At 41.3% G+C, this 13,380-nt stretch overlaps 1 protein-coding gene across 2 annotated transcripts in view; it reads left to right on the top strand.

Annotated features, from left to right (window-relative positions):
- The window catches only part of CTTN (cortactin), a 35,558-nt gene extending 22,421 nt beyond the window's left edge, over nt 1-13,137 (top strand). The window contains exons 13-16 of one of the 2 annotated variants that reach the window (XM_056851560.1): nt 8,264-8,353; nt 10,807-10,990; nt 11,885-11,953; nt 12,758-13,137. In XM_056851560.1, coding sequence (XP_056707538.1) covers nt 8,264-8,353; nt 10,807-10,990; nt 11,885-11,953; nt 12,758-12,894 — 480 coding nt within the window. In that variant the 3' untranslated portion in view covers nt 12,895-13,137. The remainder of the gene's footprint in view (nt 1-8,263; nt 8,354-10,806; nt 10,991-11,884; nt 11,954-12,757) is intronic. The other variant, XM_056851559.1, reaches the window with a different exon arrangement.
- Nucleotides 13,138-13,380: the final 243 nt, after the last annotated feature.

Here is a 13,380-nt window from a genome sequence, read left to right as displayed (position 1 = left end):
ATGTTTTGTCTTTTGAGGGAGGACTCATTGGGGCCAAGCCTGGCAGCAACCACCAGGTGACTTGATACCACCCAAATTACTTGACTCACCCAGGCCTGACTGCTTGGTACTGTTTAACAGCAGCCACCCCACAAAAGCCAGTGCAGTACAGTTTCAGCTGGGGCCTCAACTCCATATTCTGCTGTGGAAACTCCCTGGGTGATCTTAGGCCACTTACACATTCTCAGCCTAACCTACTTCACGGGGTCATTGTGAGGATAAAATGGAGGTGAGGAAAATGACGCAAGCTGTATTGGGTTCCCATTGTGCAGAAAGGCAGGATGTAAATCAGCTAAATAAGATGGGCAGATAAAAGGTAGATTGCTGGGTGAGCATGAAGGAGAGAAAGAAGTAGGGAAAGGTGAGGGTATGGAGTTGCTAAGACAAGGAAATAGTGTGGAGAGAAGAAGAAAAAGAGTTGGTTTTTATATGCCGACGTTCTCTACCACTTAAGGGAGACTCAAACCAGCTTACAATCCCCTTCCCTTCCCCACCCCCACGACAGACACCCTGTGAGGTAGGCGAGCCTGAGAGAGCTCTAACAGAGCTGTGACTTGCCCAAGGTCACCCAGCTGGTTTTGTGTGTAGGAGTGGGGAAACAAATCCAGTTCACCAGATTAGCCTCCGCCGCTCACGTGGAGGAGTAGGGAATCAAACCCGGTTCTCCAGATCAGACTCCACCGCTCCAAACCACCGCTCTTAACCACTCCACCACGCTAGCAAGACAAAGTGAGGTGCCCCCCACAACTCCTTGCAGGCTGTCCGCAGTGCGAATGGACCCAATACAGTTGGCACTGTTCAACTGGGCCATAGTTTTCCTGGGGAGAGGTTGCCGGGGGAGGGAAGGAAGAAAAGCTGAGGATGGCAAGGGGGGCAGATAAAGAAAGGTTGGCTGTTGGGTGGAAAGGAGAGAAGGAAGCAGTAAAAGGGGAGAGGCTATAGGGGCTTTCTGGAAAGGGAAAGAGGATGTTGTGAGGGAAAGGGAAATGAGATGACCCCCACAAGTTCTTGCAGGCCCCCCACTTGTTAATCTCTGAGTGGCAATTCCTGTAAGAGAGAACAGGTTGTTTCGAGATTTTGGTGCACCTAGAATCCTTACTTCCAGGCTGTCTTCACAATATACATGGTAATGAGTGACATTCAGAAGAAGAAAATGTTTAGTGTGCTCCAAAAAAGTATAAGCAAAGGGATCAGCTGGTTTTACATGTTTGTATAACTAAACTGATGAGACAAGATACTAGTGGAGATGAGCTCACATTTATTTATTGGAATCCTAATATCTATGTCAAAGAGTTCAAATACTGGATTACAAGACTGATCTAAACGAACCATCTTCCCTCATGTGTTGTTTTAAATGGAGACTAATCAAAATAGCAAAGCTTTCGGGTTTTATCTGCATTGAAAAAGCACATGAATCTGCTTTACACTGAATCAGACCATTGGTCCATAAAGGTTAGTATTGTCTACTTAGACTGGTAGCAGCCCTCCAGAGTCTCACTCAGAGGTCTTTTGTATCACCTATTACCTTATCCTTTTAACTGGAGATGCCAGGGATTGAACCTGGGACCTTCTGCCTGCCAAACAGATAATCTATCACTGAGCTACAGCCCCTTCCATGACACTTAAAAAAAACAATTTTTAGAATATGTAAACCCTAATTAAGGATACCAATTAGATTCCAATTTGGGTGAATCCCAGACAAACTAGACATTAGAATTCTTCAGAACATCCATCAGACTCTGAAATGTTTTGTGGTTGCATTAGGTTTTGCTGCATGTGTCCTTTAACCTTTAGCATTTAACTCAATATGTGGTGTGCTAGAGGCCTTGTGTCTCTTCTGACCTCCGTTGTTTGAGTCAAATTTGAGTCAAATCTAGGTAATTCCAGAATCAAATGGAGTCTGGAATTACACTGGAAATTCTAGTGGGATTGTTATGTATGTCAGGAGGATATTGTGTCTTTTAGTTGGGGTTGTTCAGACCTCTTCGGTCCCTGTAGTTTTGGAGATTTGCATAAACGAGCACTTCAGGGGTTTTTTGTTGCCTTCCTGCTTGTTTGGCCTTTTTGTATAAGAAGAACTGCATATTAACTAACCAATTTGTTTGTAAGCCTCTCCTTAAAAATCAGTGCAAATTGCTTCAGCCTCAGGAGTGAGTGAGTGTGTGTTGTGTTAAGTGCCGTCAAGTCACTTCCGACTCATGGCGAGCCTATGAATGAAAGTCCTCCAGAATGTCCTATCTTTGCCAGCCTTGCTCAGGTCTTGCAAACTGAGGGCTGTGGCTTCCTTTATAGAGTCGATCCATCTCTTGTTGGGTCCTCCTCTTTTCCTGCTGCCCTCAACTTTTCCTTGCATGATAGTCTTTTCCAGTGACTCCTGTCTTCTCATAATGGGACCAAAATACAATAGCCTCAGTTTAGTCATTTTAACTACTAGGGTCAGTTCAGGCCTTATTTGATCTATAACCCACTGATTTGATTTTTTGGCAGTCCATTGTATCCGTAACATGAGCGAGTAGCCCAAACGAAAGATGGTGCAAGTTGTTGATCCCTCCAAGCTGTAACTTGGTTATTTATTAAGAAACTCTACCCTGATCCAGTGTTAATCGCTGATATTCTACAGTCCACTTGGTGGTTTGCAGCAAGTACCTTAATCCCCCCTTCCCCATATATTGAATTCTTGCACCGAATCTGAGTTGCAACATATTGCAAGTGTTGTAAACTCGGTCCTAGTGTGAAAGCCGCAGCTTTGCCTACTTTAGGATTCTGAAGTTTGATCCTGAAAGTCACTGGTCCATAACAAAAGGTCATAGGTCCGGGTTGCATGACTAGACTGTAGAAGGAAAGATGTCCCATGGACTAAATGCTTCCCCAGTGTTCCTTCCCTGGGACATTTAACTTAGACTGGTAAAATGGAGAAGCAGGTCCTGTGTGAAAGAAATATGCTGAGCCAGCTGGTACAGATGGTTTTTGGAACACATCCTCTTTGCTTTAGTGTTCTCCGTTAGTGAAACATAATTGGACTGTAGTTTTGCACCAGAGACCGACTTTCATTCCAGGTATGCATTGCATCCATCCAAATATCCTTTACATCTAAGAAAGAGAAAAGCAAGGTGGCAGTTTATTCATTTATTTACTTCATCTATACCTTGCCTTTCTTCCCAATGGGGACACTCCAACTGGGTTACCTCGTCCTCCGCTCCTCCATTTTATGCTCACAACAACCCTGTGAGGAAGGTTAGGCTGAATGTGGCCCACGGTCACCTAGCAAGCCTCCATGGCAGAGTGGGGATTTGAACCTTGGTTTCCCAGATCCTAGTTCAGCTCTCTAACCCTCTACACAACATTGGTGCAGTGTCCTTCTGCTGAATTAAAATGACAGATGATCACTGTTGGAAATCTGTTGTTTTTAGCTCATTGCCATAATCTAGAGTGGCGTTTCTCACCCTTTTTACCCTTGCAGAACCCTTGAAGTAATATTCATGTCTCATGGAACCCCTACATATGATTTACATATAATTTACACATTATTAGCCTATTCATCACTATTTCTCATGGAACCCCTAGCAATTTCTCATGGAACCCTGGTTGAGAAACACTGATCTAGAGCAAAACTTCTTAAACTGTGGGTCGTGACTCCATATGGGGTTGCGTAACTGAATGTGGGGGTCATGAAAAATTTGGCAACAGTAAATGGTAAAATTATATATACCAAAGAATTGTTTTAAAATAAATTTCTTTATGATTTATTATCAGTAAGTGTTTGATTTGTATACCTATTTTATATACCTATATACCTGGGGTCGCGTACAAATTTCTCAGGCAAAAAGGGGTTTCGAGTGGAAAAGGTTTAAGAAGTGCTGATCTAGAGAGAAGTACAGGAAACTCAATCCAATATCTGATGACACCCACTTTGAGTGCTGACTTACGGTATCAATTGGCTGTCTGCTACAAAATATGTTTCCTCTGCAAAACAAAATGCATCAGTACCGTAATGCATGTTTCCACCACACATGGTAGCAATTTAATATCTGAAACCACAGCCTGGGGACTACAAATGGAAATCATTTCTGTCTTTTCCCTTCTCTGCCTGCTATGCAGTATGTCTGGTCTTGTGAGTGGGATAAAAGACAAGGGAGAACTTAAAACCTTGTTCTCCAGCAGAGATGACTAGATTCATATTCTTTCCTTCCCTACAGAAATCATTTGCTTATTTTATAGTCAACACTTTTTAACATATTGCAAAATCGATTTCATAATCAAGGTAATGCTCAGCTCATCTATGTATAATGTGACTTCCAGGGGTTTTCCTTACAACTGGCTCAGTGTGCTTATTAACAAACATTGAAGGATGAATATGTTTGGTATTTTGAATTAAGTAATCCTTCACTAGCAGTAGAAAAGAGTAGGAGTCCAGTAGCACCTTCAAAACTAACAACATTTCTGGCAGGGTATGAGCTTTCATGAGCCACCACTGACTTCTTCAACTACTACTTCAGGTATTGAAAGGAATATTGAACCCTCAGGGGCTTTTCCCTTTGATATTCCAAGATAAATTCCAAGCAAACTGGCTGAGGACTGTTGGCAAAACCCTGGGTTTATCCCCTCAGGCACTCCTGAAAAGTGGGCATGATTGTGGGAAAGACATTATTCGTCAGAGAGTTCAAGACACTGAGTGCCAAGCAGACCTTTCCAGAGTCCCAAATTTTAAATGCCAGCCGAGCATAAAATACATGGTCGCTTCGGCAGCCTATCTAACCAAAATAGAATCTAACAACAGTAGAAGAGCATTTACTCAGGCAAGATGCGCAGCACTTCCTTCTGCTGTGTTGGAAGGGAGATTTTAAAAGATTCCATACTCAGAAAGATTATGTTCATGCTCGTTGGGGGAGGTGGAAACAACTGAGCATATTATTCTGAGATGTCCACATCACAAGGAGGCCAGATTAAAATATCTTCAGCCTTTGCTTGATGGCTTTCTGGGCGAATCTGATGAAATTAAATTGGAAAACTTAGTCTGATAAAAATCCCTGGGCATCCAGACAAGTTGCTAAATTTTGCTTTGGGATATGTAAGACTCGGGGAACAATAGTAAAGCCGTTGTTAAAGCTATAGAATTTTATTCCTCTGTTGTAGTGAATCATTGTTTTAAATCTGGGACTTCTGTTAAATCTTGTGATAACTTTTGTTATACGGGTCAAAGATCAAAATAAATATTTATGAATTACTACTTCAGGTATCTGAAGAAGTGAGCCGTGGCTTACAAAAGCTCATACCCTGCCAGAAATTTTGTTAGTCTTTAAGGTGCTTCTGGACTCCTAATCTTTTCTACGTAATCCTTGTACATCCACTCCTTCTGTGCATTGACATGCACAGAAAGGGAGCGTGGGCGAAAGGGCGTTGGCCCCATCAGGCCGCCACATGACCAACGGCTGTTGACTACGGAGCTGCACTGGCAATCATGCAGTGAAGGGGAGCAGGGCCATTGTGCTCATACCCTCCTCTCCATGCATTCAGTCAGCATGAGAAGGGGTCATGTTTGTTTTGTGAACATGTACCAAAATAGGCTCATGAAACCTGGTTTATAAATTAAGCTGCATATCTAGGAGCAGAACATCATCTCTAAAACTGAACAAGGCAGTTTTAAAGGTCTGATTTATATGTTTTGTAGTTTTTTTTTAATGTAAAGAGGTCCCGTGAAGCCACCTGGGCCGATTCTGCTTTGTGGAGCAGCTCTAAAAGCGCTGCCCCATTAACACAACTTGCTGCTGGGAACTATCACTATGATAAGACCAGAATGAGTATTACTTTCTCCACACAGTTGTGTTGTTCCCAGGCAGTGGCGGACCTACATTTTGGGGGCCCTGAAGCTTGAACTGTTATGGGGGCCCCTTCGCAACCAGCAACAATAGGGCAACATCCAACAAGGCCCTGGCCCCAGCCTGATGGAATGTTGATCCAAGTAACATCTGGGCCCTATGGGACCTTCAGAAGTTCTGCAGGGCCTGTAAAACAGAGCTTTTCCACCAGGCCTACAATTGAGGGCAACCACAGGTTGTCATCATTACTGGCCTCCCTCTCCTCTCCCTCGGGGCTTCTGATACGAGAATTTGGCTGCTTGGCCCTGTAATTATATGAGTACCATCTTGTTAACTGTATTGAATGGTTTTATAAATTTTATTGATTACTTATGAATTTTAGATATATATGATTTTATTATGATTGTTGTTACCCGCTGTCAGGTAAGAAACAGGAATGGGGATCTTCAGGAGCTGCCACCACTCTGGTGTGAGCCTAACTCAAGAAGGCCCAGAGCACCCTCCCTGCCTCTTGCTGCTTCTTCTCCCAACGGGGTATACTTTCTAGGTGACCAAATGAGGCATGAGGACCCAGGGCAGAGTAACAAACAGTTTATTAAAAAGGTCTAATAATAATGATAACTCAAGCTACAATAGGACGACAAAACCAGTAAAGGCAGGCAATCAAACAAATAAAACCCCTAACACATCTATCTTTACTGTCCCTAGCCGTCTCCTGGGACTAGGCCTCAGGATAACTCACCCTTTCCTGGATGAGGGATCCCTCCATCTGCAGCAGCCTCTCCCCAGCCCTGCTTCCTAGGAGTGAACCCCCTCCCTTTTCAGGCAAGACATTTTATTCCTTCTCCCCAGGCACCACTCCCTTACCCCTGATTGGCCCTAGCCTTCCCTCCAAATCCTCTTCCACCAATCACAAGGGCCTGAGGGTACCTGGGAGATGTAGGCCTGGTAACTACTTTAATGTAGGCCTCCCTAGGGCTTGTAGGCTGCACTTGATGCCTAGGATCATGACACCCACCCTGAGCCCGGCTTTGACCGGGAATGAGGGGGGGGGCTACAAATTTAACTAATAAATAATAATAAGAAGGAGGGTGTCATCAGAGGGGCACGTTAGGATAAAGAGGTGAAAATCTGATCTTTTGGTGTTAAAATGCACAAGCGAGACAAATGCAGGCTGAACTGAGAATTCAGATTTCTTTTTATGGTTCAGATTGGCTCTAGCCTAAGGGCTGAGCGATAGAATTATTAAGCCGTGCACCAACGAAGGATTTGAGGATCCAGCTGCCAAAATGTAGGCTATGAATAGATTCTGGCGAGCTCAGTGAGCCCTTACAGCTGGGGGTTCGAACATTGCAAGCCCCCAAGAAAATTTTGAAATTTGACCAATTACAGGGACATTTTGAGGCCATGTGAAATGGGTATTATTAGAGCATATTCTAAAGTTAATATTAAGTACTTCAACCCATTGGCTTATGATTCTATCACTAAAAAACTCCATCAATTTTGTAGAGAAATTCACTCATTTAAAAAAAGTTGCTTCGGGGGCCCCTCCAGAATTGGGGCCCCTGAAGCTTAAGCTTCATTAGTTTCACAGTAGATCCGCCTCTGTTCCCAGGGCTAATCCAGGGCTGAAACACATGAGAATTTGAGAGCGTGTAAATAGCCCACTGTGTAGAAGTCTTCTTGTTCACTATTCTCTCAGTTTGGCTGCCTTCAGTATTGTTCTGTTGTTCTATTTTTTACTGCACTCCACAAGCAACACCGACTGGGTAAACTGGTTTTCTGCAGCTGGAAATGCCCATTAAAAATAAGGGTACTAGTTTCCAAACAAACCAAAGGATATTCGAGTTATGTTTCTCCATATGTTAACAGCTGCTAGAACAAATTTTGTGAGAAAATGGAAAAGCAATAAATTCCCTTACTTAAGTAATTGGCTGGACAAGGTTAAAGAAACCTATGCTTTAATTGACGTACTGTAATGACGATAAAAATACTGAAGAGCTTGATGCCACTGGAATTCAACGATTTCAAGGATGGAGAAAGCATTCTAATGTGTAAACTGTAGAGAGGTAGTGATATAATAATAATGCGGATCTTGTTAATTAGACAAATAGCATATTATTTGATTAAGTGCCATAGGTATTTTAGTTACATTAGCACTGTTTTATTTATTTTTTTAATAATTTGTATCACTAGTATTTGATTTTTTAAAGTAATGTTAAGTCTAGAGTTTTTTTCCTTTTTCTTTTACTGTAAGATTAAATGTTTCTAATAAATTTAAAAATGAATAAAAATAAAGGTACTAGCAGTGTTCTCCATGGCCGACTTTCTCTTGTCCTTGTATTCGGAGCTGTTGCTGAGGTTCTAGTTGTGATGTTTACTCTGCTTCTTTTTTTTTTTTGCCAAAGGAACAAGCCAAAGCCAAGGAACAAACTCCTCCTACATCTCCCACCCCACAGCTAGTGGAAGAGAAACTGCCTTCGAGTCCAGTCTATGAGGTTAGTTCAGTAGTCTAAATGGAAGAAGGCTTTTTCTCCTGTGCCAGCAAACAAGCGTATTGAGGTGTTTGTTTTTTTAAAGTATGAATAGTATTAGTTAGGTGTTTCTTGTTTGTTTTCTCCTAAATTAATTTTTATAATTTATTTTAGAAAGAAACAAGGACTGTGCAATAATTATTTGTGTTGCACATACATAATAACATAGATCAATCTTACTGAATTTGAACATAAAAGTAACAATTACATTAACGGTATCATAACAGATCAAATTTATGACGCTAAAAGCAGTATCTCCCAGAAGGGAGATAGGGTAGTCAAAAAATTAACAAGTAAATCCACAGTCTTTTGGTTTGGGTACAGGCTAACATCTCTAGGGGGCCTGCAGAGACAGTACCACACTTCCTCTCTCTTGTAGCAGTTCAAAATACCCCCATCCTTTTCCTGTTATTTTCTGATAAAACAATAGTTATGAGATTGGTTCTTGTAGGTTATCCGGGCTGTGTGACCGTGGTCTTGGTATTTTCTTTCCTGACATTTCGCCAGCAGCTGTGGCAGGCATCTTCGGAGGAGTAACACTGAAGGACAGTGTCTCTTAGTGTCAAGTGTGTAGGAAGAGTAATATATAGTCAGAAAGGGGTTGGGTTTCAGCTGAATCATTGTCCTGCAAAAAGTATCAAAGGTAATGTGCTAATGAGGGTGTGGTATGTTAATATGGAACCATTGTATCCTGAAGTGATCTGTTAATATGTGAAATCCAAAGCTAATCTGCATGGCTCCCAATCATGGCTTCTCATTTTGTGGCTAGTATTGATATGCAAGGAAAACAACTCCTTGTCTGTGGCAGCAAGTTCTCTGTGGGTAGTGTGAATTCTCTCTCGTAAGAGAGCCCGTTCTAGATGGTCATAAATGCGGTTAGCTCGTGAAGTTTTAAAGATTCTTTTAGTTATGAGAAAAGATGGAATGGTTCCTGTGTCTCTGCATCGCAGTAGAAAAGTTAAAGAACAAAGTAGATGTGCTTTCTTGTTCCGAAGTGTTTCCAATCTCCGGGTCTGTTGAAATATTTCCTCCCCGTAGAGGTGTTCAAAATATTGTCCAAGGCTTTCACAGTCAGAAGTCATTGGTTCTTGTAGGTTATCCGGGCTGTGTGACCGTGGTCTTGGTATTTTCTTTCCTGACGTTTTGCCAGCAGCTGTGGCAGGCATCTTCTCAGTAGTTATGAGAGCTGGTGATTTTTTTTAACAAAAATATGAATCTCAGTGGTCACATTATATTTAAAACTGAAGGCATTTATATAAGTTTTTTTCAGTCTCTGTAAGTAAGAAAGGGGAGGGAGAGAATAATGTAGAAAGTAAGCATGAAAGAGGTAACAAAGAGTGAAATATGGGAAATTGTAGATTTTGCTTTAATTGTGTTACCTCAGTTTACTGATTAAAACATTTTTAACATGTTAAATATTTATTCCTCTTTCAACTAAGCCATCTCAAATTGGTTGACTAAACTTTGATTCAATGATTAAACAGTTAGAAAAAATGTTTAGGTTTGGAAACAAATTTAACTTTTTTCATGAAGGGTATAACATTTCTATAATTTCTGCAATGCCAAAATATTTTTTTTAGTGCATAAAGTATACCTTGGCATTGCAGATGTATGTATGGACAAATTATCAGAAAATCTGTGTCAGAACACAGATGCAACATTCTGTCATATGTGGTGGACGTGAAAGAAAGCAAGAAAATATTGGATAATGATACATGATGAAATGCAAAAGATATTGAAACTTAAGTTTGCGTTGGAGCCGAAAAATATGTTATTAAGTATCTTGCCAAGCAACATACCAAAAATACATAATGAGTTATTTAAGTACATTATGACAGCGGCAAGAGTGATATATGCAGCAAAGTGGAAATCAGAGAAATATCCAGATTTGACAACGGATGAATAAACTAACAGAATATGCAACTTTGTCAAAACTAACATCTTTAAAACAAAATAGATCAACTTTTGATTTAATTAAATGTATTTTTAATTATATAATCAAAATTAAGAATAGAAATAGAGTATAAAAATCTAGGTAATAAATGTTTAAGAATAAATGTATTATCTGATATGAAAATATAATATGAATATAGAAAAGTGTAAGGCAAAGAAGTTGGTAATTGAAATTTAATTTCAAAGTAAGCTCCATTATACTTCAATAACTCTGTTTATGTTTATATGTTTATGTCTATACGTTTGTTTGTGTTTAAAAAATAAAACCTTATTATAAAGCAACAAATGTCAGAAAATGTGTACAGCACTGGTCATCATTGTGGTACGAATTATGTAATGTAGACAATGGGATACTCTCCCACTAAGCAGTGGTGACTCTCAGCTTGAAAATATGAAGTTGTGTTTAAGATACTGCCAAAGTGTATTTACATGCTTGTGTCCACGGCTGCGTTTCCCTCCCTTAGGATGCTGCTCCCTTTGAGTCCAGCTACAAGAACTCAAATACAAACTACTCTGCAGTACATGAGTCGGAAACCAATGGCAAAGCTGAAGAGGCTGACTACCAAGAAGCAATCAGTCAGCAGGAACCAGAGTATGAATCTGAGACGGTTTATGAAGTGGCCGGGGCACAGAGCCAGTTAACAGCAGGTTTGATAACTTCTGTTTCTGACCAGGCCTCTTTGGGTTATGGCCTTTGTCAGCGCTTTGACTAATTGCACTAAGAGTTGGTGGTCTGAGATGTTAGGTATACTGAGCAAACGGCAGGAGCCAGGAGGTGGCATTATGAGCAGTTGATTTCCTTGCTTTCTGAAGCTAAGCAGGTCTGTTCTTGGCCATAACTGGATGCAAGACTTACTGAGGAAATTTCTTGGCTGCATTAAGCAAAACCAGAGTGGTGTAGTGGTTAAGAGCAGTGGACTCTAATCTGGAGAACCGGGTTTGATTCCTCACTCATCCACATGAAGCAGCATACTTTAATCTGGTGAACTGGGTTGGTTTCCCCATTCCTGTACATGAAGCCAGCTGGATGACCTTGGGCTGGTTACAGGTCTCTTAGAGCTCTCAGCCTCACCTACCTCACAAGGTGTCTGTTGTGGGGAGAGGAAGGGATTATAACCCGATTTGATTTTCCTTAAAAGGTAGAGAAAATTGGCATATAAAAACCAACTCTCCTCCTTCTCTTCCTCCTCCTTCTCCACCTCCTTCTCAAATGCAATAAATGCCCTGAATCAGTGCTTTTAGCAGAAGGGCCTTAGGAGACATGAATGCTAACTTGATTGCAAGGCTTTGCTTGCGAGTAGTTCTGCAGGTAGGTGAATCCCCTCTTCAGATATTGGTAAGCTACCAGTTCTTCACTCCATGCTATAAAGATGACTGTAAGTGCTTAAAATTTGTGCCAGTTTGTCACCAGGGAAAATCTTATTACTGGGGAGACCAATTTTAAGTGCCAGGCTATATTGTAAATGAATGAGTTAAAGACGACATTTATCCCTCTCTTGTGCAATGAACTGTAGTCATGCTTCTCTTCCTATTTCTCTTTAGATGAAAATACTTACGAGTATGAAAATGACCTTGGAATCACAGCTATAGCCCTATATGATTATCAAGCTGGTAAGCTCTGCTTTTGCTTAGAGCTGTAGTTATGCTTGTTTCTTTGTTTCTGTGAAGAGCCATCTGAAATATGGGTAATAGGGCTGTTCATCTTCTGCAGTTTTCCCAAATAAAGGACGTGAGCACAAAAATAGGTCGGCCTGACCAAGTGACATTTATGTCATATCCAGCCCTCGTAACAATTGAGTTTGATACCCCTGCCCTAGTCTAAAAGTCCTCTGCTGGGAAGCACTTGTTGATGGCAGTCCAAAATGGCACAGGTGTTAGGAAAAATCTTGCTGCCAATGAGTCTTGTATTTCTGTTAGCTTCTGCCTGCTGTGCACCAACTTGATGAAAAAGCTGAATAATATTCCATATGGACTGTGTAGACAGCATGGTGTAGGTTCAAATCCCCACTCAGCCAAGAAAACTCACTGGTTTAACCTTGGGCCAGCCACACTCTCCGTCTGTCCTACCTCACAGGGGTATTGTGGGGTTAAAATGGAGGCAGGGAGAATGGTGGTGTAACCAGCTTTGGGTCCCCTCATGGGGGGGGGGAAGCGCGCTACATCTAAATAGTCGAACACAGAATTGCTCAGGAGCAGCCTGAGCCCTGCATCTGTGTTGCATCCCCGCTATTTTAGTTGTAATCCAAGCTCCATGGTGCCAGAGACTCTTCCCCTTTCCACACCAGCAAGAAGGGAATCTTGCTTCAACGAGGAGCCAAGTTGCAACATGGGTTTATTTATACTCTTTCAACGGTGTTTGGGAAGTTAGCTCCATGCGAGACACTGACCTGAGAGTTGCTTCTGCTCTCTCCACAGCTGGTGACGATGAGATTTCCTTTGATCCTGATGACATTATCATAAACATCGAAATGATTGATGACGGCTGGTGGCGAGGAGTGTGCAAAGGCAGATACGGGCTGTTCCCAGCAAATTATGTGGAGCTGAGGCAATAGGAAACCATATCTACCATTGATGCCTTAATGCTGTGATCATTCATCTGATTTTTACACTACAAATCATGTTGCATCGTAGGGTAGCGGAAAGGATGGAGGGGTCTATACATATTCCTTTTATATTTAAAATACTTTGCTGATGCTTTTACAAATGTTTACGGCTCAGAAATCGCTAATATATTGTAACTTTTACGTTCCTCACCACAGTATGTTATCATAGGTTTTTAATGTGTTCTGAAAAAATGGGCCTTTTTCCTTCTTCTTTGCCAAATCAGTGATGGTCATAAATTTTTTCCAAGGGGTTTTAGGCTCTGACAGTAATGCATGTTTCATTTGTATCTGTACGTGTACTGAATTACAAAGTAATGATGTCCATCTGCTCATGTACTGAACACTGTTAGCTTTCCAGACCATGGCTGTGCATATTATATCATGTTTCCATATAAGGAACAACATCGGTATACAGAGGGTAGGAAGAGGATCTGA

This window comes from Euleptes europaea, chromosome 6 (genome assembly GCF_029931775.1).
Source record: "Euleptes europaea isolate rEulEur1 chromosome 6, rEulEur1.hap1, whole genome shotgun sequence".
In the NCBI taxonomy this organism is placed as follows: Eukaryota; Metazoa; Chordata; class Lepidosauria; order Squamata; family Sphaerodactylidae; genus Euleptes; species Euleptes europaea.
The sequence above is the reverse complement of the archived record's forward strand: the minus strand, read 5'-3'. Positions and strand labels throughout refer to the sequence as shown.